At 42.0% G+C, this 27,873-nt stretch overlaps 1 protein-coding gene across 6 annotated transcripts; it reads left to right on the top strand.

Annotated features, from left to right (window-relative positions):
- The first annotated feature begins 10 nt into the window (after positions 1-10).
- Positions 11-27,589, top strand: CD96 (CD96 molecule). 6 transcript variants are annotated; one of them, XM_084533858.1, is made up of 15 exons: positions 11-195; positions 2,723-3,148; positions 5,629-5,738; positions 7,169-7,391; positions 10,794-10,849; positions 14,080-14,170; positions 14,444-14,620; positions 15,739-15,792; positions 17,009-17,053; positions 17,967-18,041; positions 19,954-20,028; positions 22,015-22,095; positions 22,767-22,856; positions 23,243-23,366; positions 24,426-27,589. In XM_084533858.1, exons 1-15 carry the CDS (start codon positions 141-143, stop codon positions 24,532-24,534), a joined length of 1,791 nt encoding a protein of 596 aa, XP_084389984.1. In that variant the 5' UTR covers positions 11-140; the 3' UTR covers positions 24,535-27,589. The 6 variants fall into 6 exon arrangements, with proteins under 6 accessions (XP_084389984.1, XP_084389985.1, XP_084389986.1 ...); XM_084533859.1 differs by lacking the exon at positions 15,739-15,792; XM_084533860.1 differs by lacking the exon at positions 17,967-18,041.
- Positions 27,590-27,873: the final 284 nt, after the last annotated feature.

Below are 27,873 nucleotides of genomic sequence, written 5' to 3'. Positions count from 1 at the left end.
AGTCGTGCTAGCACGATGAGCGTGACCGTGCTGCACATCTGCCTGTCTGCGCGGGGCAGGCCATTTTGACTTCCTTTTCTGAGAAAGTGCCAGGAGGAGAGCTCTGAAGTATTTAACTAACTGAGCTTCATCAAGACAAGATGGGAAGATGGTTTTTCCTCGTCCTTGGCTTACTGTCTGCACACAGCGCTGCAGGTAAGTGTGGCAGCGGGATGCCTGTGCTTGGCTTGCAGAGCAGGGTGCTGGGGAGGGTGACATTTTCAGACCGAGGGTGAAAAACCTTGTTATTAGGTCTCTCTAGAGCAAGCTGTAACTACCGACAATTATGTTCTGTTTTGTGACAACTTTCTAATAACCTTGGTAATATCGTGCAGCTGATGAGGAGCAAGTGGTTTGTGCTGATGAGCAGAGCCATCTATTCAAACGTCTAACCTGTTTTCACCAAAATAATCACTGAGAACATCTCATTTGTGTTTAGCACAATGTGTGCTCATCCCCAGTCGGCAAAAAGTCAAACTGTGGTTTCAAAGAGCAAATAAAAATCTCCCTCTCACACACATACCTGTGTGTGCAGGGAGAGAGAAAGAACCGAAACATTATTAAAGGCAAGGATAAGTTGTATGGCTGCAACCCTTAAGCAGACTTTCTTTTCCCCATCCAGCCCTCTGTGCCACTTAAAAGGCTTGAAAAGCCTGATGATGCTCACAAGCCCCTCTGCCCCCAACAGGTTGATGAATCTGAATGCAGGAGCACTTATTGCCAGCTAGGAAGCAGAATTTCATGTGTTGAGCCTTTCTTCTGATTAAGAAGAGAAAAATGATGTTTCATGCATTTGGCTGGCATGAAAATATGCAATATCTAGCATAGGCTGTTCATATTTTCCATGTCAGTGAGACAGATTGGTTTTAAAAGGCAGGAAAATAGTTCATAGAAGTTTTCATAGAAAACAAAAGCCCCCAGCTGCAAACAACAAAATAGAAGCCTCAAGACATGCAAGAAAGTTCAATGCAAAACTATTTAGAGAAAAGTAGGACTCCTGCTTTGTTCTGCCATGATTGAAATAGCATTTGAGTTAACAACATGAAGTTAGAATAAAACTAGATTAATTATATTGAGATGGCAACATAAAGTTAGGAACTTTTGTGTGAAATGGTTTTACTTAAAATAACCTAATGTGATAGACTATTAATAAACAATAATAATAATAACAGATTCCTTATAATTCTTGGTGGGCCTTCTTTGCATGGTCCTTTGACCTAATACAGCATCAGTCCGTGACAGATAACTTGCTGGGTCACTCTTGCCTGCTAGTCTGATTGCATTTTAGTTACCTTACAGATGCAAAACTTTCAGTGTAATCAATGAGCATTTGCTATAATTAGATCCTCGGTCCTACGAAGACAGTTTTCTGTAATTGTTCTCACAGCACATATCCATATCAGGCTTATTCTTTTCTACCTTCCTATCTGTTCCCATCTCGTGGAATTGAATTAAAAGTTGAATGGTGCATGCACAGGGACAAAAAAGGAATTGAAAATTTGCCCTGCAAAGCTTTCCATGCACATATTCCCTGCATGCTCATGTCACTCTTCAGCAGTTGTGTCCCAAACCTCAGCTGGCTCTGCAGGGATGTGAGAACCTGTTCCTATTTTTTTCCCTGCCAAAGACCAAGCTGGTGGCGAAGGTGACAAGTAGGCACCTGCTTTCCACAGGCACACACGGGGAGCAGCAAGTGCTGGCAGTTCTGGGGACACATGGTGGGATGCAGGACAAGTCCTCAGAGCAAATGTACAGTGATGTTTTGAAACACAGGAAGGGTAAAATTCAGTGACAATTCTGTACTTGAGGACATCTGTGCAAATTTATTTTTGCATTTTTTTTTTTCTTGGAGAAAAGGGCCTGTTGTGTCTGGCTCTGTGGGTGAGACAGCACCTGGCTCACCACAACTGCCCCCATACCTCAATTCCTGATATCCTCAAGCTTGTCAGTGCCCTGCACACAGGGTTTGGGAACTGCAAACCTCTTGTGTGCATGAGGGAGGAAGGGAGAGAAATCAATCTTACAACAGCACAGCAGCAAACAAGCAGCTGAGGCTCATGTTGAAAGCCCCTTCATTTCACCGATCCATTACTACTTTCTATGGCACACTGAGGACTGCCAATGTGCTTTATGAAATTAGTTCAGGAAGAAGCCATTCATAGCAGGGCTGCTTCCTCTGACACTGGAGTGGTCAGCGGTTCAGGCCATGCAGGAGCCATTTAGCAGCACAGAGGTGAAAGAATGGCTTCCTGCTGAAGTGCCACAGGAGTGGGAATGGGCAGGGGCAGTTGCACAAGGCAGGACCAGCCATTTGTTCTTGCAAAACAGAGCTGGGGAATGAATGGTCCCAGCTTCTGCTTCATTTATGTCACTTGAAAGGTTTCCATTTTCATGGGGCCTCTCAGAGCTCTGTTGCACTTCACAGTGAGAGCGATGGGAGCTCCCCATCCTCCTTCGGGCAAGTGCTGCTTTGCCCTCTAGGTTCCCCTCTGCAACCAGCAGAGATCTGCAGTATCTCTCAGCTGTAAATCAGGAGATTTACTTGAAAGAGGATTGTTGCAGCTGTAGGCGTGAGCCTTCAGAGTTATCTGGAGCTAAGGCACCAAATCATTTATAAGGCAGCTTAGAAGAACGCTTTGGTTAAATATTTCTTGTGCTGACAACTGTCCCATTTGCTTTTAAGGCCAAGCTGGAGATGTCATTGCACACACAGAGGTGGTCCATGCTTTGCCAGGTACCGATGTGACCCTGCTGTGCACCTTTCCCAAACCACAGTCCACCTACATAGTACAGGCACAGTGGTCCAAGACCGATGCCAACCGTCTGTCCAGAATAGCTGTTCATCACCCCATTTTGGGCACCCATTACTTCGAATTTCTTGAGACCTGTTCCAACTTTTCCGTGTCGTTCAGCACCAGGAAGTGCTGCAATTCGGACGTTAATGAGACCTCGTGTTTTCCTGACTCAAACTCCTGGTCTGAATGCCAGCAGTGGGCTCTGCACTTGAGAAATGTTACCATCTCCCTCAGCGGGCAGTATGAGTGCAGTTTTGCTACTTACCCATATGGGACAAAGGCTGCAAAAATACAACTTATCATCAAGGCAGAAGGTAAGTAACTACAAATAATGTTGTTTTTTCATAGCAGGGAAAAGGGGAGAGGATATCAGGTTAGACAATCATTCCTTGGTCAATGTGAGTGGCTTGTTTGATGTTTGCAATGGTGTCGCTAAATGCTGCTGCTTACAGTTATGTCCCAGGAACTTTTCGGTCATTATCCAGCTCATGATTAGGAAACCTTCATTGTTTGGAGGAACATGAAGTTAGAGGGGAACGCACAAAAGATGATCAGATGGACAGTGTCCATGCTTTCATTTTGGAAAATGAAAGGAGGGCTGGGATTTGCAGGGATGGGTGTTAGCACAGCAAATGGATGTGTGTCCCCACCTTCAAACCAAAATGGAGCAAAAGAGAGGGTTGTTTAGGATGATCATGGGGCTGGACACTTGGCTTGTTTTGTCAGCCAAAAGGAAGCTGAGAAGCAGCATGACTGCTTTTGGTAAGTAAGCCTTGGGGGAGAATGTGAACTCCTGGGAGGATATTTAAATATCCTGGCGAAGGAATAAATGGTTTTCAATAGGACGTGAATGTATTTGGCTACAAATTAAACAACAGTGCTGACCACTGGTGCAGCAACTTTGGGAACAGCTGCTTAATGCCAGCAGTGAGACCAAAGAGTCCAAATTGCCATGAAGATGGAGCTGGGCAGGGATGTTGGGTGAGCTGGGCAAGTTTGTAGTCGTGCTGGAGAGGGATTGGATTTGATGACCTCAGAAACCTCTTTTGTGCCTATTCGTTTTTTGCTAGCGAGCTGAGGAGGATTAAAGTAAATGCAACAAACACAGCTAAGTTTCATTTCAGAGCTTCAAGGCCAGCATGCTCAGCCTGGTGGTGTCCGGGGCTGTATCTGCAGCACATTTTCAAGGGCTGAGAGCAAGGTAGGAGCAAGGGTTAGCAGAGAGCAGCAGTGTCCATGGGTACAGTTCTGTTCTTTGTACAATTTTTCTTTCTTTTCCCTAATATAGTAATAGTTACAATCAGGCATTGCTCCTCTTCCTGTGCTAGTGCCCTTGGCTGATACTGGCATGTTCAAAGCTCTAGCTGCTGTCTACATGCATTATAATGTTAAATGTGGGCAGCTGCCATTCATATCAGCACTGTTGTGGATTTTTCAGCCACCACATGATGTAGAAATTGGTGCTACTGATACCACTTCCTAGAGAGAACTCAAAAGTTTAATTTGCAACATACCTCTTGCCAATTTGCATTTTACAGTAATTAGATCTTTTGCAATGATCCTCGTCCCTTCAAAAGAAGGGAGAAGACTTTAATGCAGCCTGTGAGTGGGATGGAGAAGGGCAGCAGTCATCAATAAAGTACAGCTCCCAGCTGCATTGAAGTGAAGTGAATCCAGGTGGATTCAGCTAGTAGATACAGATACAGGAAGAAAAAATAAAAATAAAAATAAAAATAAAAATAAAAATAAAAATAATAATAATAATAATAATAATAATAAACAGAGCAGCAGATGTATGTAGGATTTGCAAACACAAAGTACCATCACCACCAGGCTGTTAATGGAAACGAAAATCAAAGAGAGAAGGGAAACTAGGCAGCTGCAACACGTGATGGTGAGAGCAGGCAGAGGCTGTCCACAGGCTGAGCTCCTGGGGCAAATGCTCATCTTGGTACTTCTGTGGGCTGTACTCTGCACAGCACTTTATCTGTTTTGTCTCAGCACATAAGCCAAATCTACCAGGGGAGGAAAGCTCAAGAGTGTCCAGGCAGGCTGTGGCAGAGAGGCTAGCTGGAGAGCTCAGCACTTGCCAAGGCACTGACAGCATCACCCAGCTACACCACTGCTCTTCCTGCTTAAACATGGGCATGCAGGCAGATCTGACATTTGGACCAGAGCTGTGCTCTGCTTGATGCACCACTTCTGTCTTTCCAAAGGTGAAATTGAGCCCTGTATCAGGAACGGATAGGGTAGAAGTTGCTGAGATACGTTTTTAAATAGAGGACAAATGAAAGAGTAAGAGGCAGAAGGCAGGTTTGAGAATAATAAAAGGACCACTTACACTGAAAAGCAGGGTTAATCTTAACCTGCCTGACTGCTGAACACCTTGCTTAGTGCAAAGAAATTCTGCAGAGAAAAGGAAATACATGTGCACAAAATTGGTTTGAAGGTTTATTGCAGTGGAAAAAATCATAAGAGAAAAATGGAAGCTCAGCTCCGAAAGGAAATGTCTCAATCCAGCAGTTAAGCAAAGGTTTTTATGAATTGCACAAAAATTTGGATAAAGTCATGAATTAAAGTCTTGAAACTACATCTGGAATTGGATGCAGGGCTTTCACTTAACAAATGTGTCTATGGGTAATGGTTGAAAATTACAGTTCCCTTCTAATCAAAAAAGTGCCTGTTCCTCGAACAGCAGTCAGCATCAGTTCTTAAAGCATGATGAACACCATGTTTCTGATTTTCCTCCTTGGGCTTTCTGTTGTTGCTGTTGCGGTTTTTGCGATGCTAAAAGAGGAGCAGCATTACGTGAAGGAAGCACAGTTAAGCCAGACTTTAGAAATCCCATGCCTCGAGAACACGACCTCAGCAAACTTGTCCAATTACCCTCTGAAGTGGGTAGTGGTAAGTCTAAATATTATTTCTTCTCAAGTACAAATTATGGAAGAAACTACAGGGTATTTTTGCAGATAGAATAAGAAATGTTGGATTTTACTGCATCCTGCAGAATGTGTTAAACAATAGCTATCCATCGCGATGGACAGTAATAATAAAGGGAAAAGTATAATTGTGGATTTGCAACATAGACACCACAAACAATCACAGTTAAACAAACAAAGAGGGAAAATTCCCCCTTACTTGCTTTTAATTTGTCATGAGGACATGTAGAGAAGTCTTACCAAAAAAAAAATTAGCAAATGTAACAACTAAAATATTCTTTGTATCAGATTTCTCAGGGATTTTTGCAGTAGTGAAGCTTTAATGTCTGAAAAATACAGTTACTGCGTAGGTTAGTGAGATATCAGGCTGCTTTGAAATGGGAAAAAAAGGTTGACTGTAATGGTTTTTTTGCTCTGTTGACCTCCATGTCACAGACGCACACTGAAGACATGCAAACCCACTTATCTAGCTAACCACATATATAAAACAGCAATTTGCTGCGAGATCTAAAGCTAGTTATGTTTTTGTTCTGCATCTCACTTTATGGATAAATATTTGTATGCATGTTTTACAGTAACCTTTTCATTAACTCATATAAATATCAGCAAGTAGTGTGCTTGAGCTTTGCCCATTAGTTTTTACCTGGTGTCACTGTGTTGTTATTGTTGAGGATTATCTTAAAGGCGACTTTCAAATATTTAAACTTTTTAGTATTCTGTCTCATGTCATTACCTATTCAGATCTCTTTGCAGTGAACTCTTAATTTTAAAATCATGATTTTTTTTTTGTATGGAGTATGTTTACCCTTAACACTTTTCAGTGCAACTAGCTCACTCTACAAAATGAAACAGCAGAGGAAAGGAAAAAACACACACACACACACAAAGGAAAAAAAAAAAAAAAAAAAAAACACAAAAGGTCAGCACAATGACACACGGGTCACCGTGCATCATTTAGAGGACATCTTGCAAATATATGCCAAGGCACAGATGTCCAGGATGTGCTAGTTGCATCCATATGTCAAGGTGACTGGCACACAGGCAGTCTGAGGAGATGACTTTGAGCTATTATTAGTAGGTTTTCACTATTTAAAAACTTCCAGACCAGCAGCTCTGTTGCCCTCTGTGTGGGCTGCAGGGGCCAGGACTCACAAGATAGCTATTTACCCTGTAGTTTATTGGTAAGATGATGACCGCTATCAGTTTTGAAGTTCTGGGGGATCTCCTCATAAAAAGATAATGTATTTGGGAAAAATAAGTATTGGAAATGTCCACTTACACCTACTAAGTGCTAGGGGTGTGAGGGAAGATTTTCATAGTGGGAATAGTGTTGACCTACAAAAACAGCAGGGGATATCCAGTCTTTACAAGTTATACAGGATGATATATTTGCAGGAGGAAAACGGAAAGAAAGAGGAACTTATAACCAAGGAGCCCTCCCATCCTGAGGTGTATGGGAATGGCAGCATGCTGTACAAATGGAGAGTCCACCTGGGTCTGAATAATGCTTTAAAGATTTTTCCCACCAAAATTACTGATGATGGCAAGGTGTTTTCTTGCCATGTGGTCTACCACCCAGAGAGGATCCGGAAGAGCAGCACCACCGTGAGAGTGTTCGGTAAGGAACTTCCCTCAGCTGTCCTCGTACTTTTCTAAAAGTAAAGCTTCTGCCTGCTTCTGAAGGCAGTAGCTTTTGAAATACACTTTTATATATTCATATGTACCTGTGTGTATATACATACACATTTATGTTTTTTTTTTTTTTTTTTTTTTTTCTGCTGTAGGAAGTTAAAATATTTGTAAATAACCTTGTAGTTCTTCAAAAGAATTTGAGGCCATTCTTCATGTGTCTGGCATCAAAAACATTTGCTCTACTCCACTGAGCACATAACAATACTGGCATGAAAATTACCATGATCTCACCCATGTGTGTAAGGTTACATTGGCACATTTCAGCTTACAGATAGGTGTGTTGGTCATCAAGATCTCTGTGCCCCAGTTACAAAATGACCATGCTGCCTATGGTTAAGAACTCATGGCTAGCATTTGCTAGGCAGGGAATGTGATTTGGAGCTGTCATTGCTGCAAAGTCACGTCCTTTGGAGATGTGATTTATAACTGCTGCCAAAGGCTCTGGCTCTGAAAATGAGGTCCTGTCTAGGAGGGTCTCAAATTGGTCAGGAGGGGGCAGGGCCCATGTACTGCAAACATTGGCTGGTATTTCATGCTGAAAGCCTTCCCCATCTTCAGTTTCTTGCTCTGTTCCCTTTTCAGAGGTTTAGGAACCACTCCACAACTGGGTAAGAACAATGCTGCCCAGGGAAAATGAGGCTGTATCTTCTTCTGGTAGAGCCGTGGGTCTGAAAAACACATTTACAAGTCTCCTAAAATGAATGGTTTTTAGCCAGTGGGTGTATCAACAGTCCCTTGACTGTGGCTGCTTGTCTGAGGAAGCCCACAGCTCACAGGTGGCACAGTAATGCAAGGCTGATGCTTGGGATGCAAAGAAAGATTCAGCAGGGTACAGTGGGGGGAAAAAAAAAAACAAAAAAAACCTTTCTGTCGGAGGGCTGTCAGTCACTGATGCAAGGAAAATGAAAATAGAAGTTAATGATCTTAGATTTCCTCTTGCATTTGCATGATTCAGACATGGGTTTTACTCTTAAAAAATCAACATTTGTCAAGCAGCTACAGAGTTACTTGGGTAATCATTCAAGGATATTAAGATACTTGAACTCCCTCTTGCCCAGATTGATGCTCTTGCCTTGTTTTGTGTCAGTTAATGAAAGAGGTTGATTTTTTTTTTAATTATTTTTTTTTGTGTGTGTGTTTGCTTGTTTTCTCTGAATTTTTGTGTCATATATAACCCACACCAACTTAATAAGCTGGTACAAGAGGGGAGAAATACAAACAAGAGAAAGAAACCACAGATTTTGTTTGTGGGTTTTTCTGAACATCTCATGATGTTCCCAGAAACTACTGGCTTGCTTTACTGCTGGTAGTGCCACGCCATCAGGAACTGGGAGAGAACAAGTGCAACCCCATTGGCTGGGCGGTGTGAACACAACAGACAACCCACGTCTGAGGGACAGCAGTGGTGCTTCCCCAGAGATGCTTGACATGGCCTGGGTATGACTGAAAGCTGGGTAGAAGCATGGGAAGTGCAGGAGTGAGTCTCTCAGTGAAGCTGAGGGTCTTGATAAGTTGAATAAAATATGTTCAATCAAGAGCTTTTTTTGAGGGGTTACTTTTAGACTGCAGTGCTTAAAAATATGTCTTTTTCAGAATGGAGTTCTTTTAGGTACAAGTTTCTGAGAAAATGTATGGCTTTTTCACATGTAACTTTGCCAAATATTGATTTCTCCTTTTTGTAAGAGTAAAAGCTCAGCAGCGGAAACCACTATACTAAATATTGAATATCTGCTAGGCCCAAACCATTGGTAAATATCCTAGCAAGACAAATGAATGTCAAAGTGTTAACAGGGGCTGAGATGTTAAATGGAAAAGATCTATTAGGTCATTCTGAGCTGTGCTTGAGAGTTGCTTTACGGAATAGTTACCGAGCAAACACATCCTCTCGAAAAGCAGAGGCCACATCCAATACAGAAGAGGAGATGCATTCCCATTCTCATCAAAACCCTAAAGGAAACACAGGCATTAGGCTTAATGTTATTTAGTCTATCAGCCGACTTTTAGCTCCTATTAGAAGATCTAGTTTACCATACATTTTCTTACACCTGAAAGGTTTCTCTATCTGCCAGCCCCACTACCACCAGTACTGTTTTGGTGAGGCAGAAATCTTAAGATATTTGTATTCTGATAGGAAGGATGAACCAAACAAAAGGAAGAAAGAAGAAAAGAAAGAAAAAAAAATCCTTCCAAAAGGCTAGATAATCACAAAGCTGTAATCACTAAATATAGGTCAGTTCAGGTATAACCAGTCTGTAACAATTGACAGAAAAATGGAAATTAGAAAAAGAGAGAGAGTCCTGGGTAGATTGGCTTCAAAAAATGACAGGAAAACTTGAACACATCATCTCGGCAGGGAAAGTAATGAACTGAGGTGGCCTACACTGGTTTAACAGAATTAGGCAAAGAAGAAAAAAAAAAAAAAAGATACTAATGGTGGGGTTAAAGTTGATATTTAGCTTGGAAAGAGAAAGAATGTGGATCCAGGTTCTGTGCTTGTTTCCAGTCCAGTTTTAAGGCCCAGAAAGGGCCAAAGCATGATTTATTCAAGGCTTTTGAGACTTGCTGTTAACCTCAGTTTCAGCAGTTTTTACCTAACTGTCAGCATTACTGGAATCCAATGGGTGATTCAGAAACGCCGGCTAAAAGAGGCTTGTGGTACCTGAAAGTTGCATCTATAGTCAGCTGTGCCCAGAACTGAAATGCTGTGCAAAGGGAAAGAAAAAAAAAAAAAAGAAAAAATAAAAAAAAAAAAAAAAAAGGAAAAAAAAAGTTTTTCCATTTCTTGTGGATGTGGTCATCAGAAAGCCACTGCTTTGATGTAAAACAGAGCTCTGGGTTTCCTGGCCAGGGCAGGAAGAGCCTGTGGCATGAGACTGTCACATATCTACCAGAACAACAGTGTGGGGAAAGGTGGTACCCAAGATCAATGGACAGTTTGGGGGATGGCAAGGGATAGCTAAAACTTTTGCAGATAGCTTTGACAGCAAACACCTGGAGGAATCAACAGCTGGAACAGTGATGCCCTGCTATCAGTGCTGTGGCTGCAGGATGGCTTTAGGTAGCTTCAACAAAGCCACACAGAAGTGTCTTTGAAAGGCAGACAAATACACTGCAGATCTTGTGGTAGTAGCTGCTGATGTGTGCTTCTAAACCACTTCCTTGACCTCAAATTGGAGCGGTGCAAGCTTTTATCTTGCCAGGTATGTGGGTGGATGTAGGATTTAATTTGAACTCTCTTCACAAAACAAGGCCATTAAGTCTCATTAGAAGCTGTTACTGTGACCTTTGGTAGCCATTTTGTTAATATGTTTTTTTGTTTTCTTTCCAGCCTACCCTGAAATCTCTGCTAGCCTGCAGGAGGGCCCAGCTGGCACCTCACAGAAGGTGAGCAGTGCTGGAGCACAGAGAGATGGCTATGACCGTGACCATGGCTGCTTGTTCAGGGTGCTCTAGGCAAGCAGGGCTAGGCAGGCTGTGCTGAGCCAGGCAGCAGGGGGGACCTCGAAGTCAATGAGCTAATGTCAGTGACTCATATGCCTTCTTCTGAGTGACTGCCATCCTCGCAGCAGTGTGCTGATTCAGTGAGAGCATGTTGGAGCTAGCTGAGGGTTTCTCTGTGGGTTGGGTAACCTCTGACCTTGCATTAGCCCTAGGGAGGGCTCTGGTACAGGGAGGAGAGGCTGTGAGGGGTTGCTGGTGATGCAGGGGACTGCGGGTCCCACAAGGGATGTGTTAGAAATTTTAGAATGTCTGTTATATCCAAGTTCAATCATTTTTAGATAAGCAATTGGCTATTTACTGAAGGTAAATGTGGCTTTTTGAAATAAAAATGCAGATGTGGAAAACGTGATATTTACCCAAGGGAATAATATTGCATCGGATAGGAAATTAAAATAACCTGGGACGCCATAACTAGTCAGCTTCTGAGAAATAGGCAAGAAAACAAATACAAATTATTTGTGGGTGGTCCACTCCCTGTGCTTGAGTTATACATGGTTTACAACCAGCTAGTCAGAAAATGCTACTGGTTTTATCTACAAAGCTAGCATTAGTCTTTCACAGTAATATTCTTCACACCAGGACATGGAAACTACTATAAAATGGTCTTGAAACTTAGGTTTTCCTTTAAGTTTCAAGTAAAAAACTTATGACATTTTAATGGCTATGTTCCAATATAGAAAGTACCCAAGGAAATGTTCTCATTCCCCAGTCTCATCCATTTTGGATTGCATATAGTGTGAAGAAATGAGCAAGTTCAGATAGGTTCTTAGGAAACCTGTTGGACCACATTATCCATTCTTGCTGATGATGAGAAATTAGGGGTCGAAGCAAAATCATCTGGGGAAAGAATTTAAGGCTGTTCTCTTCTGGACTGCTCATACTTTCCTTCTTTAAGCTATAATTCTTCACATACGTGAAAGGCTGCAGGAAAAGTGAAAGAAATAGCCTCTTTAATGCACTTGTACAGAACCAGAAGCAGCAGGATTAGATTCTGCAAGGAAGATTCAGATTAGATATTGGGAAAGCCTTCTTCATGGTAAGGGCTGGTAAGGACCCCAGGAGAGGCTGAGCCCCCCCACCGGGGCTGCAAGGAATAACATGAATATCACTGATTCTAGCACTGAGATTAGTTTTGGTGGTCACTGTCAACTGCATTTTCTAGTACAGCTTGTCAACATTTCCTCTGTAACTCAGAGATGAGCTTCAGCATCACTGAAATGAGAGCTGATCCCTCTGTGACATCTATCTTGGGCAGAAATCCTTCTGAGTCATTGCCTTGTAGTCCAAGTAGATGTGGTGCTGCTCCGACTTAGGGTTGGGGCTGGTCACAGCTCTAGGCTGCTACCAAATTACCTACCCTGTCAAGGGGAAAGCGATGGTTTTGCCAGGCAAAATGTATCATAATGTGCTCCAAGCACAACTCAGCTGGAGTAATCAAATATCAATGGAGTGGCTGGATCTAAGTTGGAGGGTCCTTGTTTAAAACCGAGCACCTACACGTGTGGGGGTATCTCTTTTATCACCTGCTTCCTTAGGGTAAAACCTAAAAAGAAAGCCTGCTGTACAGCTCTGGCTGTACTTAGCATAAAATATATTTGTAGCCCCTCTAACTGAACAATCTTGCTACTTGTTATGATGTCCTGCTTCCTGTTGCATCCAACCAGGTTGAAACTTTTGATCTGTAAGAATTCCATATTAAGGAAGTTTTCCTCAGAAAGAGAGCTTTTGGGCAGGCAGAGGCTTGTGTTCACCATATCCACCTGTGTTCAGACTAAGCCTGAGCTAAGCCATTCTGTAAAACCACTATATTCTCCGTGGTGACTTATTTTCCCTAGTAGTGTTGGACCCTGCAGGTGTTTGTCTATCCTGTCCTGCTGAGCAGAGGAAGGGGTGCTGCTGTCACAGGGCTGACCAGTAGAAACTCTTCAAAGAAGAGTTGGTCCATTTTTCATCTCCAAACAAACACCGACTGCTTCCCCTCTCTGTTCTATGCTTTCTCATTGGGCTTAAATCTACTTTGGATGTCAGATTAGTATTTCTTCACAGGAAATATCTATAAAAATATTATGAACTAAAAGTGGCTGAATAATAAGGGAACAATGAAGAGAAAAGAGGGGAAAGCAATTACACTGAGATCGTGACTATTTACAATGGCAAGGAAAGAGTTTCAGCTGGATAGTCTCAGTCTTCATAATGAATGTTTGACTTCTGCTGCCTGCAATATATCAAACTTGCTTTCAACTAAATGTGTTGTGTGCAACCCACTTCAAAAGTGGGTGCAAGAGGGCGTTGTGCAGCATTAAGTCACATATGAATGTCTTGTGTTTAAATGGACAAGGCAATTTCTCTTAGTGCCATAAGCTACTAAGTAAATGTAATTGGGAACATCCAGGCAGCATGCAGATGAGACCTCGCATCTTGCTAGTGCCCACCCCTTCATCCAACCTTGATTTTGAGGTCCAGTTCTTCCCTTTCATTGCTTGAGGAGAAAGTGAAATGAGCACACAGATTTTTTTTTTTTTTTAAACAACTGGCGTACAGCCAGGACTACTGCATCTAACACATGCGATTTCTTGTGACTTTTGGAAACCTCTTAAGTACAATGCCCTCTACAAAGGTATCTAATTTTGTATATTCAACATATTAATGTGCCAGGTAGACTTTTAATGGGATTTGTCTCCTTATCTGCCCAATAAATAAAAGATTTGCATGATAATCAGGAGGTGTCTCATTCTTGCCCCCTTACCCTACACATTACCAGTGCCAGTATTCCTCCATATGAGTGTTTGTCCCCAGAGGGCTGGGCTGGGTCTTGGGGGGTCACCCCATGCCTCTCCAGCCACTGAACTGAACTGAAGCCCCACTGAAGCCACATTGAAGCCCCATCACCCCCAGGGTGGCAATAGGGGTGTCCCTTAACTTTCCTTCAATGGTGTCTCCAACTAGGAAAATGGTAGGGGAAGAAGTGCAATGTGGAGAGAGTACTTCATGACCAAGGAGGGTGGTGTGTAAATAAGATTGTAGGAGCAACTCTGTCCAGCATGGATTTTGTATGTCAGCAGTGGCAGGCAGGAGAGAATGCTGGAGGCTAACTGTTTTTCATTGTCCCACAGCCTAATGTGAGCTGCATTGTGAGGAAGGCATTTCCCAAGCCAAGCATCGTGTGGTATGTGGACCGAGCAAGACTGACGGAGCAGTCTGAAGGTAATAAGTCCCATTAGCAGGTCAATTACATAACTGTAGAAATGATTCAGAGGAAAAGCAATGGTTGCTAAACCACTCCTGCTGATAGGAGCATGTAGGTGTCCATCTGGGTGGACTGCTTTGGATAGCATCTCAGCCAAGAAACCTTCAGCTATATAAGCTTGCTTTTCAGTACTGGCATTTTGCACGACTGATTTATAATTTGAAGTGTTATGAAAAGGGGTTGCAGATTTTTTTTTCTTTTTGTGTGTGTGTTTATTTTTTCTTCTCCAGAAATGTCTGTTGAACAAGAAGACTCACAAGACAGTGATGGTTTCTACCAGCTGAGATCTATGCTAATGTTACAAGAGACCCACCAGGCACATACAACATTCTTGTGTGTATGTCTGTTTCCCTTCCTCAGGAATGAAACATGGAATATTTCATCAGAAGAAATATTTCTTTCTTTTGGTAGGTTTTTCATAGATAGGACATATCTGAAATGTTAAGAATACCAAAACACGTATTCTCTGCTATTTAAATTACAGAAGAAATGGGAAGTGTATGGAAGTTTTGTTAAACACATTCATCACACAGCTTGAGCTTTCTGGCAGGTTCCTTAGCTCAAGTCTTTAAATGAGCCAAGAAACCTGACAAAAATGCCTGAGTAAACTCATCAAGTTGAGAAGAAAAGCAACTCCTACACAAATATAAGATGTTTGGTATTTGTTAGGCAGTATCTTGCTGCAATTCCCATAACCAAAAATACACTAACTTAGCTACATGCACCAGTGAGCTGTTACAACCATGTATTTCTCACTGAGGGGTCCTGCAGAGTGGCTGGCAAGAAGGGCAGACAGACTTCCTTTAGCACCCTCTTGTGCACACCTTGTCTTCAGGTGCAAATGCACAGTTAAACCTTTTTTTTTTTTTTTTCTTCCTTTTTCTTTTTCTTTTCCTCTTATGTATGTTCCTTGCTGCACAGATAATATAACAGAACTGCTGGCCCTGGAGCAGCCTTCGTGTGTACACCATGTACCCTGGTAACTACTTACACCTGTATTAGCTTTTGGCTCTGGATATATTATTGGTATGTTTTTCAACAAAGACTACATCAAAACCCAAAGCTTAGTCCCTTGAAATATAGCTTTGGAAGGAAGGGAGATGAATGATCATTTTTCTTCAAAATTGCTCATTTCACCCAATTTGCAGTTTTGTAGAAATGTATTCAAATCAGAGAGACATCAATTAAAGAAGTCTACATTTTTGCCTGTGGGCTATACTAACACTAAGATAGATCCACTCTGTATAAAAATGTTAATGTATTTAGATGTGACAAAAAGGAGGAAAATTAGTTTAATTCTTGGCAATGTTCTGTGAAGGTGCCATACTAATGGCACAAACTCCAGACTACATTTTCAACCTTTCTAACAAAAGCCTAACTTTTTTTAGGAACTGCTTTCATCTTTCTGTTTTTTTTTTTTTTTTTTTTTTTTTTTTGTTTGTTTGTTTGGTTTGGTTTGGTTTGGTTTGTTTGTTTGTTTGGTTTGGTTTGGGTTTTGTTTTGTTTTTTCCTTTCTCCCTCACAGACAATACATCTAATGAAGCCTCATCCCAAGCATTTACCAACATGGCTTCAGAAGGTAGGATAAATTAGAAGACAAAATAACCTAGGTTATGTTAGGAGTGCATCTATAAATTCTTAAAGCTATTAAGCTATTGGAGAAACAGTTTTGCAGACTTGCTTCTGAGTGAATAGTAAGGTATCCTTTTCTGCAGCTATGACTTCAGAGCAAATACAATGCACAGATATTTTTGTGATGTAATCCATCATAGTTAAACCCAAACATAATTAAACTCCGGCCTTGAGGGGTGCTTAATGTTCTTTCTGATGCTTCAGCTAGCATTTGAATATAGTTCTTTCATCACTGAGCTGGTAATTAAAAATAACTTCCCTACTAATGGTTCGACATTCTGCTTAAGTACACAGCCAAGATGCTCAACACTTTTGCCTAATTAAGAAACTGATGGAATGTGTCTTAATTTGTGTAAATTTGGAAAATCTGTGCTCTGCCCCTGCAAGTTTGTCTTATTGTCAGCTTATCGCAGATAGACAAATCGTTCTCCCTGAACATCATCTGAAGTGCTTTGGAGATGTCTATCCTTGGATAGCTTGTTTTGCTGTGTACAGGAGACAGCTGTGTTTCAGCAGCGGGTTATGTGCTTGTGTCAGATAAATGCTGTAGATAAATGGCAAGGAAAGTGGTGTGTTTTTTCTACATAAGCTTCCTCTTACTTGGAATGTAAATGATGCTTGGGCAGGACCATGTCTCTGTTGTGCTTGGCCAGATGGTTAAAAGCCCTTCAATTGCAAGGAGTAAATCCCTATCTCTGTCCACTTCTTTGAAAACCTGGTGAGCACTTTTCAGGGAGGTGTTCATGATATTTCCTGCCAGGGTTACAGCCTCTGAAATGCCTCATGAAAGGAGCTATGCAGGTGCCACAAGCAGATCACATATGTTATTTCAACCTGCATGCTAATAAGGCACATATGTCTGCACGGGTTAAAACCATGTAACTCACTGCTGCTTTTTGAGTGAGGTGCAGATCAGAGGTGGTAGTGGTTCCAGACCCTTTGGCCCCCCAACCTTTGCTTTCCCTAGGGGTTACACAGCAAAATTCCCTCTGGTGCTTCTTGTTTCTTGCTGGACCACTTGGCTAGGTATGCATTGAAGGATTATTTGGAAATTGTGTGATGCACTTTCTCTCACTCTTGAGCCCTTGAATGACCCTCTTTTCTAAAGCAGAATAAATACCCTTTTCATCTTTAGTAAAGGTGTTTGCTTTGATTTGTTATAGACCTTGGAAATTCAGCACTTACATCTGCTGTCATGACTACCTCAGGTAAGGAAAAATTAAAAAAGCTTTCCTTATTACTCAGTCAATAGATGTATGATCTTTGCTTGACCTTTTCTTAAATGCCATGTACACAGAGCCAGAAGAATGTCAGTGAGAGGTCAGCGTGCCCTGACACTGGCAGTACCTGTAATGCTCTTGGATGGGAATTTGTGAGCTGCAAAGTCAACCGGGAAGAGAGCTAACACAAATCCTACTAAAGCTCTGTCACATTAGAACAGCATGTAAAATGGCATGATGAATACCAAATGTTATTCTTATACCTTTTATAAAATGGAATAGAAATTCTATAAAACCATAAATAATTTTTTCCTGTTATGATGGAGAGGTGCTTGTGACAGAAAAGAAGTTTAAATCCCCATTTTTATCTTGACCTGACAGCAGCATATCATCCTTATTCATTAATGATATGGGATAAGTGTCACTGCTTGTCAAGAGGAAGCATATGGATAACCACATTAAACTATCTTCTGTAATTGATAGGAAAACCCACAAGAGAGTGTGATCACCCAGGCCTATACAGTTGTGACATGTTGTGAGACCCGCTTCTGGACAGGCCCCAGCTAGGCCGAGGACTACCACTGGCATGTGCATAATCCACCCCATGGCCATTAAACTGAGCCCTATGTGTAAAATCACAACTAAGTAATAGCTGGCCCATGTGAAAGGGTCTGCTTTAATCACCTTGACTTTTACTGATTACCTGCTGAATAGATGGGATGTGTCCTGAGCGTTTAACCTGCAATCCCAACAGTAGGCCCCCGTCACAGTCTGTATTTTCTCAATGCTTGCTGCAAGTTCTTCGTTCTATACTCACCTGAGTTGTTCTATGATTTCTTAATTTTAGTTTTTAAGCATTCTACCAACTAAATGGGATACTGTTTAACCTGTGTTTCTTTAGAGCATCAGTTTACATTTTCGGCCTTCCCAGATTTCACAACTCGAGCAAGTTTGGCTCACGCTTCCACAACACAAGGTAACGAACTTGGCCAAAATGATTTCCATATTGCTTCAGCATGAATCACAGCATAAGAAACTCCCATTTTAGAGTCAAATAGCATGTACAAAATGGCAGCACAGGCATCATGAGGAAGAGGCAATACAGCTGCACGGTGCTGAACCACTGCCTTCCCCTCCATAGCACCACAGTATCCATAGCAAGAATAAATACAGTCCATGGTGTCTGCAGCTGTCTTACTCTCCAGACAAAACAAAATGCCTTACAACAGGCTGACTTTCATGAGCCTGTCAGGTGTTGATTGTCCTCCTTCACCTGTGTGATTCAACCCTGCAAACTTCACTTAAAGCAACCGCCATTATGTTACAGCAATATTTGCCCAGGTGTGAGTGCAATGCAATTGGTGACATGTGAAGCAGTACTGGAGGAAAAGGCTGAGCAAAAGGATTGATTCTGACCCAGAAGAGCACTGTTTGGGAGGTGAATACCTTCATATGAAGCCTGGGGTAAAGATGAGGTTATATATATGTATGCCAGGGCAGGAACAGAGATTGCAGCAGCAGAGAAATTAAATCTGGCCTCTTCTTGGGCTGCACTCCCCACCCACTGAAGCAGAGACCTGGCTGGCAGCAGGGCACTAAGGGGGAATAATTTTGTCTGTAGGACTATAAATATACAATGTGAATAGAGAGGCTTCCCCTTACTGGGTTGTACATCATAACTGCTTGGGAAGGTAAAATGTCAACGTCACAGTGCAAGCCAAAGTTGAGCCATTTCTCTGCTGTAAATAGCCCAGGAAACAACTGCCTTTTAAGCAGTGTCCCTGACATGTGGCAGGAGCACTGTACTGAGTGTGGGTTAGTGCTGCACATCTCTGTCTTGCTTCTGGTTCCCACACCAGTCCCACCATTGCACTTGCGGTCAGACCTTTAGGGATGCAGCTGAGTCAAGATGCTAAATCCAAGCCTGAGACTTAAAAAAAATAATAATAAAATAAAATAAGGTGGTGGGGGTGGTGTTTCAGTTTCCCTTATTTCGCATGTTGTTAAAATGAAAACCCAAGAGGCAGATGGGAATTAATACAAGAATATAGTAGTATAGTACACAGAAATAGATGGGAGGAGGAGGGGATGCAAAGCGAAGGCTCTTAAATCCATAGCCTGGTCTTTCCTTAACCTCCATCTCTGTTGCCAGAGATCCCCAGGCTTTGACTGCTAAGTTATAGCTGCATTTCTCTTTCTCAGGTTTGTTCAGATGGCACAATGGCACTTTTCCAAAAATGAGACAGGTGTAAGGAAGATGGTCTCTTTTTAGTAAATGTGAAATATTCCTCATGGACAGATAGAGGTCTACTTGCTAACCACCATCTGTCTGCATCTGAATATCAGATAAATAGCTAGTTCATCTCCAGAACACTCACTGCTTCAAAAGAAGATTCAAGAAAAATGTTGGTATTTGAAGAAGTTGGTATTTGGCGCCAGCCCTTGTAGGTGTGAATCCCCCTGTACTAATTTACTCAAAACTTCTCTTTGCTAGTTGGGAAAACAGTTTCATCCCATTGGACCTGGTAAAACCCTGTCCAAATTTAAGTTTACTTACATCTTTTTCAACACTCTCCATTGATTTCAGGTTGAAACAAGCCAGTACAATCACAGTTTCTGATTTTCAGCTGAAAGCCAAAAATTCAGGCCTCAATACCCCATGTTTTCTCAGTTTATTCGTACAGATCACTAAACTCTTCTTAAGTTTCTAGTTTGTGACAGACTTTTAAAACCAGACATAGGATTTTCTGGCGATGTCTGGGAGAAGCTAAAATTTCAGATAGTAGTTTACAACTATGTGACATTTAGGGAAGAAAGAGGAAAAAAATGAAGAACAAATAATGGGGTCCTCAACAGCAGTTTTTGCAAGCATATGTGTTTTTCAACAGGAGAGCTGATTTCTGCCACAGAGACAAAAAGCTATACCAGCATCACAGCATTCACAGAGAATGTGACAACAGCATGTGAGTAGATGATAAATCTCCTTTGCTTGATAGGACTGTAGCAGGAATGCTATGAAGCTAATTAGAGGTGCTGCAAAGTACAAATGTCGTATGGACTTAGGATGCACAGCTGTGGTGGTCTGGAGTCTCTGACGAAAAGTGCAGCAGCAGGTACTCTATGTGGCTCTCAGTTCACAATGCCTTTGCCAAGCCCATGACATCTGCGGTGTTTATGTTCAGTTGTCACCTGATAGTCATCGTGCTGCCATCCAAAAATCATTACTAAACATGGAAAAGTAGTGTCCAAACAGAGAACAAACATCAAGTGGTGTCATCTGTACTAGCTTTTTAATGCTCCACAAAAGCATTCCTCTGCTGAACTGCACTGAGTTAGAAGACAAAGGCTCAAGTCTTCCAAGCCTTAAGGATTTGCAGCAGTGAAAGAGGAATGAAAAATGTTTCCGTATACTGCTTTTATTAGATGTATTTAATTTAATAATATTAAAATTAGGAGGGTTACTATGCAAATGCATTGAGTATTGAGGGCAGTTTATAGACAAAATAAATTACTGGAAAAGCTAAATAAAATCACAGAGCAGCAATGAAATTGTGAGCTAATGTGGGGCTATAAAGGCTGGCTAATAGCACATCGGAAGGCAGCTTCATTAAAGACCAATGAATGAAAAAAAGGTGGAGGTGGACATTTTTTCTCAACTCTTTCCCTTCAGAAAACCTTTGTTTGGCAGCAGAATGCCAGAAATTACTTTCTTTTTTAACATCTTGCTTTGTGCTTTCAGGACAGGCAGGACCTGTCAGTGCGCTATTGTATTTGTATGGCAGTCATCTTCTGCCTGAAGTGCAAATACAGCAGCCACTTTCATTATTCTGAACGTATTTTTGCAGCACACTGGTGGTTATATACTGGCATATAACCCACAACCACACATTTAGACTGAAACCTTGTGACAACTCCGCTCGCTTCGCGATCCTGCTCGTGCATGGCTTGCCCGTTGCAATTTTGTTTAAAAGCACGCTGAACCACATTTTATTTAAGGGAGGTACAGCACCACTCACTGTCTTTCCTACATCCACGTCTGCCTGACAGCTAGCTGAGGCATGAGTTTGAAGGGTCTTCTGTGAGGCAGCTATAACTGAGAACAATTCCAGAGCACACAAGCACCGGTGTGCTTGCTGAGGCATACCAATGCGTTCCAGTATGTCCTCCCAGAGCCACAGGGCTCCTGCAATGGGGATTATCACTATTAGCTAAATTCTCTGAGGCTGTAACACAAACCATTATGTAAATAATAATATGTAGCTTTCATTGGCATGCTGTATAGAGCACAATGCTTTGAGATTTCTAAGTGTATGTCCCTTTTTTTTTTCTTTTGTCCTCTTCTAAATGGCACGTCTACCATGCTTGCCCCTGTAGAATTTAATATCTGATAAACAAGGAAAAAAAAACAAAAAAAAAATTGAATTAACATCAAAAACTCTTAGTGAATTTTTAGAGTGCCCTAAAAGTGGATTGATTTTTTTTTTTCTGATTGTAATTGAGCATTCATATATGCTTGAGTGCACATATATATAAACATATATATTTGGTAGTTGTTTATTTTTAATTAAATGTATTTATATATTAGCTATGTATTAAAATATGTATCAATATATGTATATATGCACATATATATGTATTTTTTAAAAAAATCTCTCTCTATATATATGTATGTTTGATTGCTTAATCTCAGTCAGAACCAGCATCTCATGAGAAAGCTAGATTTTCCTGGCTCAGTCTGGTTACTCATCTACATCATTTAAACAATGGATTTTTTTTTTCTTTGATCTATAAACCAGCAATTATATGAAAGACTCTCAGGTATCTCTGTTATTCCATTTGTTGTTTGCATCAGGGAAAAATGATGATATAAAATAGCCACAGTTAAGCCTAATGAAGCAGTCACGTACAGGCTGTTACGATCATTTAAGGTTATTACTTCTTTTATACAGATCTGAATGATTCCACCACTGAATCCCCAAAGAACCTCAAGAATGCAACACTCTCATCTGGGGATACAACCCCTGTGCATAGTAAGTGCTGTGATGGTTCTGCAAATGCCGTATAGCTGTCTAGCTGCATATTTTAGCTATTGTTTTGGAGGACATGAACACAAAGACAGCTTGAGAAAACAGGCATGTGTCCTTAGGCAGCACTGATCTTAAAGGCTGGTTGCTTAACTGTATTAGGAAAGGTAAAATGTCTGTCTACAAACAAATGAAATATTATTTTTGTGATTCAGACACAGCTCTTGATACAGGAGACTGAGGTTTCACGCAGTCATGGCAGAAGCAGACTGTGTTGCTGCTAAGCCACTTAGTATCTAGCTTTTTCATTACCATCAAAGAGGCAAAAATCTTATCGTTCTCCCAGACTGCTGTGCAGCTCAGCGCTGGCTTGCTGGAATATCTTAATAGGTATTTACCAGTATTCCCTGTTTCTTCTAATGTCCTTTAATTTGATAAAAGCACATTTCTTTGCCTAGCAGTAGCTTGTAGGCCAAAAACGCGATTGTCGCACAAAGTGAACTTTGACACACAGACTCTGGAATTTGATTTCCAGTCCTCAGCAGGGTAAATGATGGTGGCTTCTAAACACAGAATCATAGAACGGTTTGGACATATTGTTTGTTGAAATAAATAATAATAAAACAAAACAAATAACAAGTAAGCTACTAAAAATGTTTTGTACCATATCTTTGCAGGTAATGTGTCCTTCAGCATAACAGACCAACCCGTTTCAGCTACCAGATGGAAAGGTTTCTTTACCATCATCCCACTGGTCAATAGTACTGGTAAGACATGATCCTACAAATCCTAAGCAGTGGAAATGGGTACTGGGGGTGTGCTGTGACATGCTGCCTCTCTGTGGAGGAGCTCATGGGGGAACAGAGAACACCAGTGGTTTCCTGATGAAGTGCTTGTCCGGCTGTGCCTAAATAACCTCATTTAACCACTGGGGAGTGGCTGAAATCAGCCTGCAAACCCAGCCAGAACACAAGTCCATGAATTGGAGCAGTGATGTTCAGGTTTTACAGTGCTCAGCCTGGAAACCCGGCTACCCTGTATTGGGCTGGGGCCACTTTGTCTGCAGGGCTGGGGAGGATCAGCAAGCCAAAGGCAGCAGGCACAAACATCTCTCCTTCTGACCAGGTTTGGCTCATTACTGTGTCCCTTGCAGGCAATATGAAGAATACAGTAGCCAGTCGCTTCCCCTGGCCAATGGTGGTAGCTGTCATGCTCCTCTTCTGCAGCTTTCTGATAGTGTTAGGCATCAGGAAATGGTGTCAGTACCAAAAAGAGATGTAAGTATCAGCAAGGGGAACAGAATGGGTGGGAGGTATAGTACAGCACAAACTCCAGTCTCTGGTGTTTGGACTTCCACCTGAAACTATCCACAGTGTACAAGGCCTTTAAGTATGTGGATCACTAATGCCAATTTTTATACAGGATCATGCAGTGTAGAGTGGTCTCAGTCTTCTCATCCATTCTGTAGGTTATCTCTAAAATAAACCTTAAAAAAAGAGCTGTAGCGCAGGTTTGGTGCATACTGTAGAGTATAAGGGAAGAGTGCAAGTAATTTTTTTCCCCCAGAGCCTCCCACTTCTATTAGCCTCCCTGCCACCTGCCTTTGCTCTCTCATTTTGCATGGTTACTTGAGGACATACTTTAATGAAATTGTACTTCTAGGGTACTACAGGAGTTGTGAATAATGTATGTGAAAGTAGGCTACCTGATACACAATCCCAGTCAGAGAAGCACTGACTTTGTAATTATGGCCAAAGTTTAATTCCTTAGTAAAGCATTCAGAAACCCACTGAGGAGAGTGGTATCTAAAAGGCAATTATTTATAATCTTACTACCATTACCAAAATGTTTGAAAAATCATGGAGATCATGGATCATTTTCTGTCCTAGAAAGTCCTTTCAAAACATAACAACAAACCCTATACATCAAAGGTAAAAATTGAATTGATTTTTATCACTGATTTGGGACAGGACTTTACTTTATCTTGGCCTATAAATTGGCAAAAGAAAAAAGTTACGATTCTTTAAATATATCTTCAAAGAGCAGCAGGAGCAGAAGATCCCTGTGATGGCTTTGAATGGTTCACCAGGGCCATGATCTTTTTTTAAAACATGAATAAAGTAAAACTGTGAGGTGGGAGTTCAGAAAGCCATATGGACACCAGGAGTTGCATTGGGGCTGTAAAACAGAAACAGGGAAGTCACAATGTGTAAGAGCAAATGTCAGGTGCTGTTACACCCTCTGCATAGTGTCCATTTACTTCCTCCTGTGAACATTTTACAAACGGTCTTTCATGTGGCTTTTGTGTTATACCATATTTGTCTCTTCCATTGCAGTATGAACAGACCTCCATCTTTCAAGCCACCGCCACCTCCCATAAAGTACACATCCATGGTAGAGTCTGATGGGACTCCCCCATCCTACCACGAACTGGAAAACCTGTAACATCGCCTGCACTGCTTCCGTAGTGCACAGCGGAAGACTGACACAGTTAAGAAGCTCTGTCTTTAAAGCAGTGATTACAGGAGTTTGGTGTTAATGACCCATATTAAAATTCAGAGTGCCTAAATGACATTAATGTTGGCAGCTGAGCACTCCTGAGCACACTGACTTCATCCCTTCTCTCTCTGTATGCATTACACTAACACCATTGTGAGTGTCACAGAGAGATTACATGTGCTTAATTTGAATTGGGTAATCAACTGGGAATTTGCTGTCTTGTTAATGGGAGTAGATTAACACATCATTCCATAAGCCTGCCTAAAGAGTGCTGAAGCTTTCTGTTTTACTAAGTGTATAGAGATGACAGCTCTGCTGTATGGACACCGTGATTACATGGGAAAACCTTGGCTTAATACCAGCTTTTTGAGACCTACACGAGCAGTTATTACAATTACTTTTTTTTTTTTTCTTTTTTACTCTGCAAGTATCAGCTAATGTGACCCAACACATTCTATCACTGTAAAGCCAAACCAAGAAGACAGAGAGAGAAAACATGAAAGCAAAAATCAGTAGCTGAAAAGAACACTGAAAGAAAATAGTCTGCATTTGTCACCAGGGGGTTTCAGCACAAGAGCTCTGGGAGAGGTTGGTATGACAAAAAGGGTACCATGCAGGCCCAGTGGACCTGCTGGCAAAGAAGATGCAGATGCCTTTGGTGCAGTCACAAGAAAGAGTCAGTTTGTGGGTCATTTACAAGTAATCAATCAATCAGAGACTTAAGAACTGAAGTGAATATGGACCCTGAGGATAATGGAATGCAACACTCCTTTTGGAAGTCATGCCTTTAAAACAGGAATTGCCCTAGAGTCTGCTTTTCTGAGTATTGTATTTATGGTATACATGAGAAGAGAAAGGAATATAATCCTTTTATTTTAACTTGTTCTTCATTGATCTTTGTCATTTGCTATCTTCAGATTTTTCAGGACCTTGGAGAAAGTGTCCCGGGTGGCTTAAGTCTGTGGAAGGGGCAGTCAGGATTTACCCCATCTTGACCAGGCTGCGTATCTTCTTGCATTGACACTAATGATTAAATGATCGTGCTGGGTGGGGTCACATCAGTGCACTGAATGCATGTCATCTGGGTCAGCAGTTGCGTGATTACCAATGCAAAGTGCAAGAGATGCAGCAGGAGAACTGCTTTTGGCAGCAGTGTACTCTTATATCGACTTAAGCAAGCCAAGATACTGTCCCTGCAAGCTTGTTTGAAAATATATTGTTACCACAATGCTCTTTTTGTAATTAAGGCAAATCAACTAAAATTAAATCATGTCAAACAAAATTGGTATTCTGATTTAGGAATGGGATTTGCATTATTTACTGCTAAACACTGGCCAATGCGTATCAGGGTTCAGAGCACTGTATTTCTTGTGACTTTACATGAATTATTGTGACTTCACATGAATTACTTTCCATGACTTACTGGAAAGAACAGTCTGACAGACATTTTAAAGTGTTTTATAGTGTTATTTACCTTCTAGCACAAGGAGTTCTGAGTTCATCGTTAAGGTAATATCAGTGCTCAATAGAAAAAACTTTCCTTCCTCCAAATTATACAGCCTTTGAATGTGCAGACGACTTTACTAATCTGAGCATTTATTGTGTGTATGGGTTTGTGGAAACAAAGCTGTTTAACTGTTGTCATACCATCAGTCACTGCAAAAGCAGGCTGCTTTTTATGCCTGTATATATGTATCTATTTCCTATATATATATGGGAAAACACTAGATAGCCATATTCCAAGGGCTGTGGAGAGCTTCGACTTCCTTGTCATCAGCTGAGGATGACTGTCTACAGTATACCAGTCAACAAGGAGTTATTTTATCATTATAGATATTTTAATCATCCTAATTGCTTGATGGCAGAGATGCTCCCTCTGGCAATAAGGTTTTGCAGGGTGCCTTGGGATGCGTTCATGTTTGGGGTTAGCATTGATTTCCACCGGTCTCTTAGCAGGGCCAGACCCCAAAGAGCAGAGCTGATGGATCCACCGCGAAGGGGCGCTGCCGCCCGCTGCCAGGCGCTGCTGGCGGCATCTCCAGAGGGTCTCTCCCCAGAGGCAGCCCCATCCCACGCCCCGGACACCCCTCGGACCCGGAGGGATGCGAATGACCCCGAGACGGCCCCGAGACAACCCCAGCAGGTGGCGACCTCGGCCGCCGCCTTCAGCGCCGGGACCGAGAGCGGGGCTCGGAGCCGCGCCCGGGGAGGAGCGGGGGTGGAAGAGAGGGAATCGCACCTGGGGTAGGTAGTCGTCGGGGGTCCCTGCCTACAGAACTAGTCTGTTCTTCAGGGAAAAGGGAAGGAAAAGAGAAAAAATGGCAAGGCAAGGCAAGGTGTGAGATATGTTCATCTGATTCGTGTCAGTATGGAACAGTGCTAGGGCCGCATGGTATGATGAATGTCACCTTCTGTCTTACGTACCCTTGTAGTTATACAAGTCTAAGAAAAACAGAGTGCTTAATGTATATAGTTCTTGTATCTTGCAAAGGAATTGTGCAGCAATTTGTGTCAATAGGGGATAAGAGAATGAAGGGGTTTCAGAAGAACTGCAAACTATTATGACTATTGCATGGGACACTATGCAAGTCTCTGGTCTGTGGCCAAGAGCTTAAGGAGAAGGGAAAAAGCTGAAGGACGACTAAAAGACAAAGCTTGCATGGGACGCTGCACAAGTCTCTGACATCTGGCCAAGACGGACAAAGGAGAAGGAGAAGGAAAAAGCCTGGGAGGAAGACTACGAGCCTTCAGCACGAGAGACCCCCAGAGGGACCACCAGAGACTGATACGCATGTGCCAGTGGGAGGGTTCAGATTCCGGGAACTAATTATAATAACCCTGCCTTTTCTAGAAGTGGTAATGAATATGTATTAGCCTAGGAGCATAAAAACCAGCCGCCCGATGTAACTTGTGTGCGTCTTGCTGGAGCAGAGGCTCCCGGCGCACCCAGCTCTGTTTGCTTACCTCTATTCCTTTAATAAATTGTAAACTGTAATTGCAATCCTTTCTGGGACTCGGTCATTGATTACGCTCCCCCGGCATAGCTTTAGCCCATTTCCCCTCGTCCTGTCACCAGGCACGTGGGAGAATAGACTAAACCCCACCTCTCTGCAGCCTCCTTTAAGGTACCTGTAGAGAGCGATAAGGTCGCCCCTGAGCCTTCTCCTTTCCAGGCTGAACAATCCCAGCTCCCTCAGCCGCTCCTCGTAAGACTTGTTCTCCAGAGCCCTCACCAGCTTCATTGCCCTTCTCCGGACTTGCTCGAGCACCTCGATGTCCTTCTCG

Source organism: Aythya ferina, assembly GCF_964211825.1.
Source record: "Aythya ferina genome assembly, chromosome: 1".
Taxonomy (NCBI): Eukaryota; Metazoa; Chordata; class Aves; order Anseriformes; family Anatidae; genus Aythya; species Aythya ferina.
Note: the sequence above shows the minus strand (reverse complement) of the source record. Positions and strands in the feature narration are given on the sequence as shown.

Bases quoted from the DNA above. Each gene is read 5' to 3' on its own strand.
- CD96 (XM_084533858.1), top strand. From the start codon at position 141: ATGGGAAGATGGTTTTTCCTCGTCCTTGGCTTACTGTCTGCACACAGC. The intron at 20,029-22,014 runs GTGAGTAGATGA...TCTTTTATACAG, and splicing joins AGAGAATGTGACAACAGCAT to ATCTGAATGATTCCACCACT. The intron at 22,096-22,766 runs GTAAGTGCTGTG...ATATCTTTGCAG, and splicing joins GGATACAACCCCTGTGCATA to GTAATGTGTCCTTCAGCATA.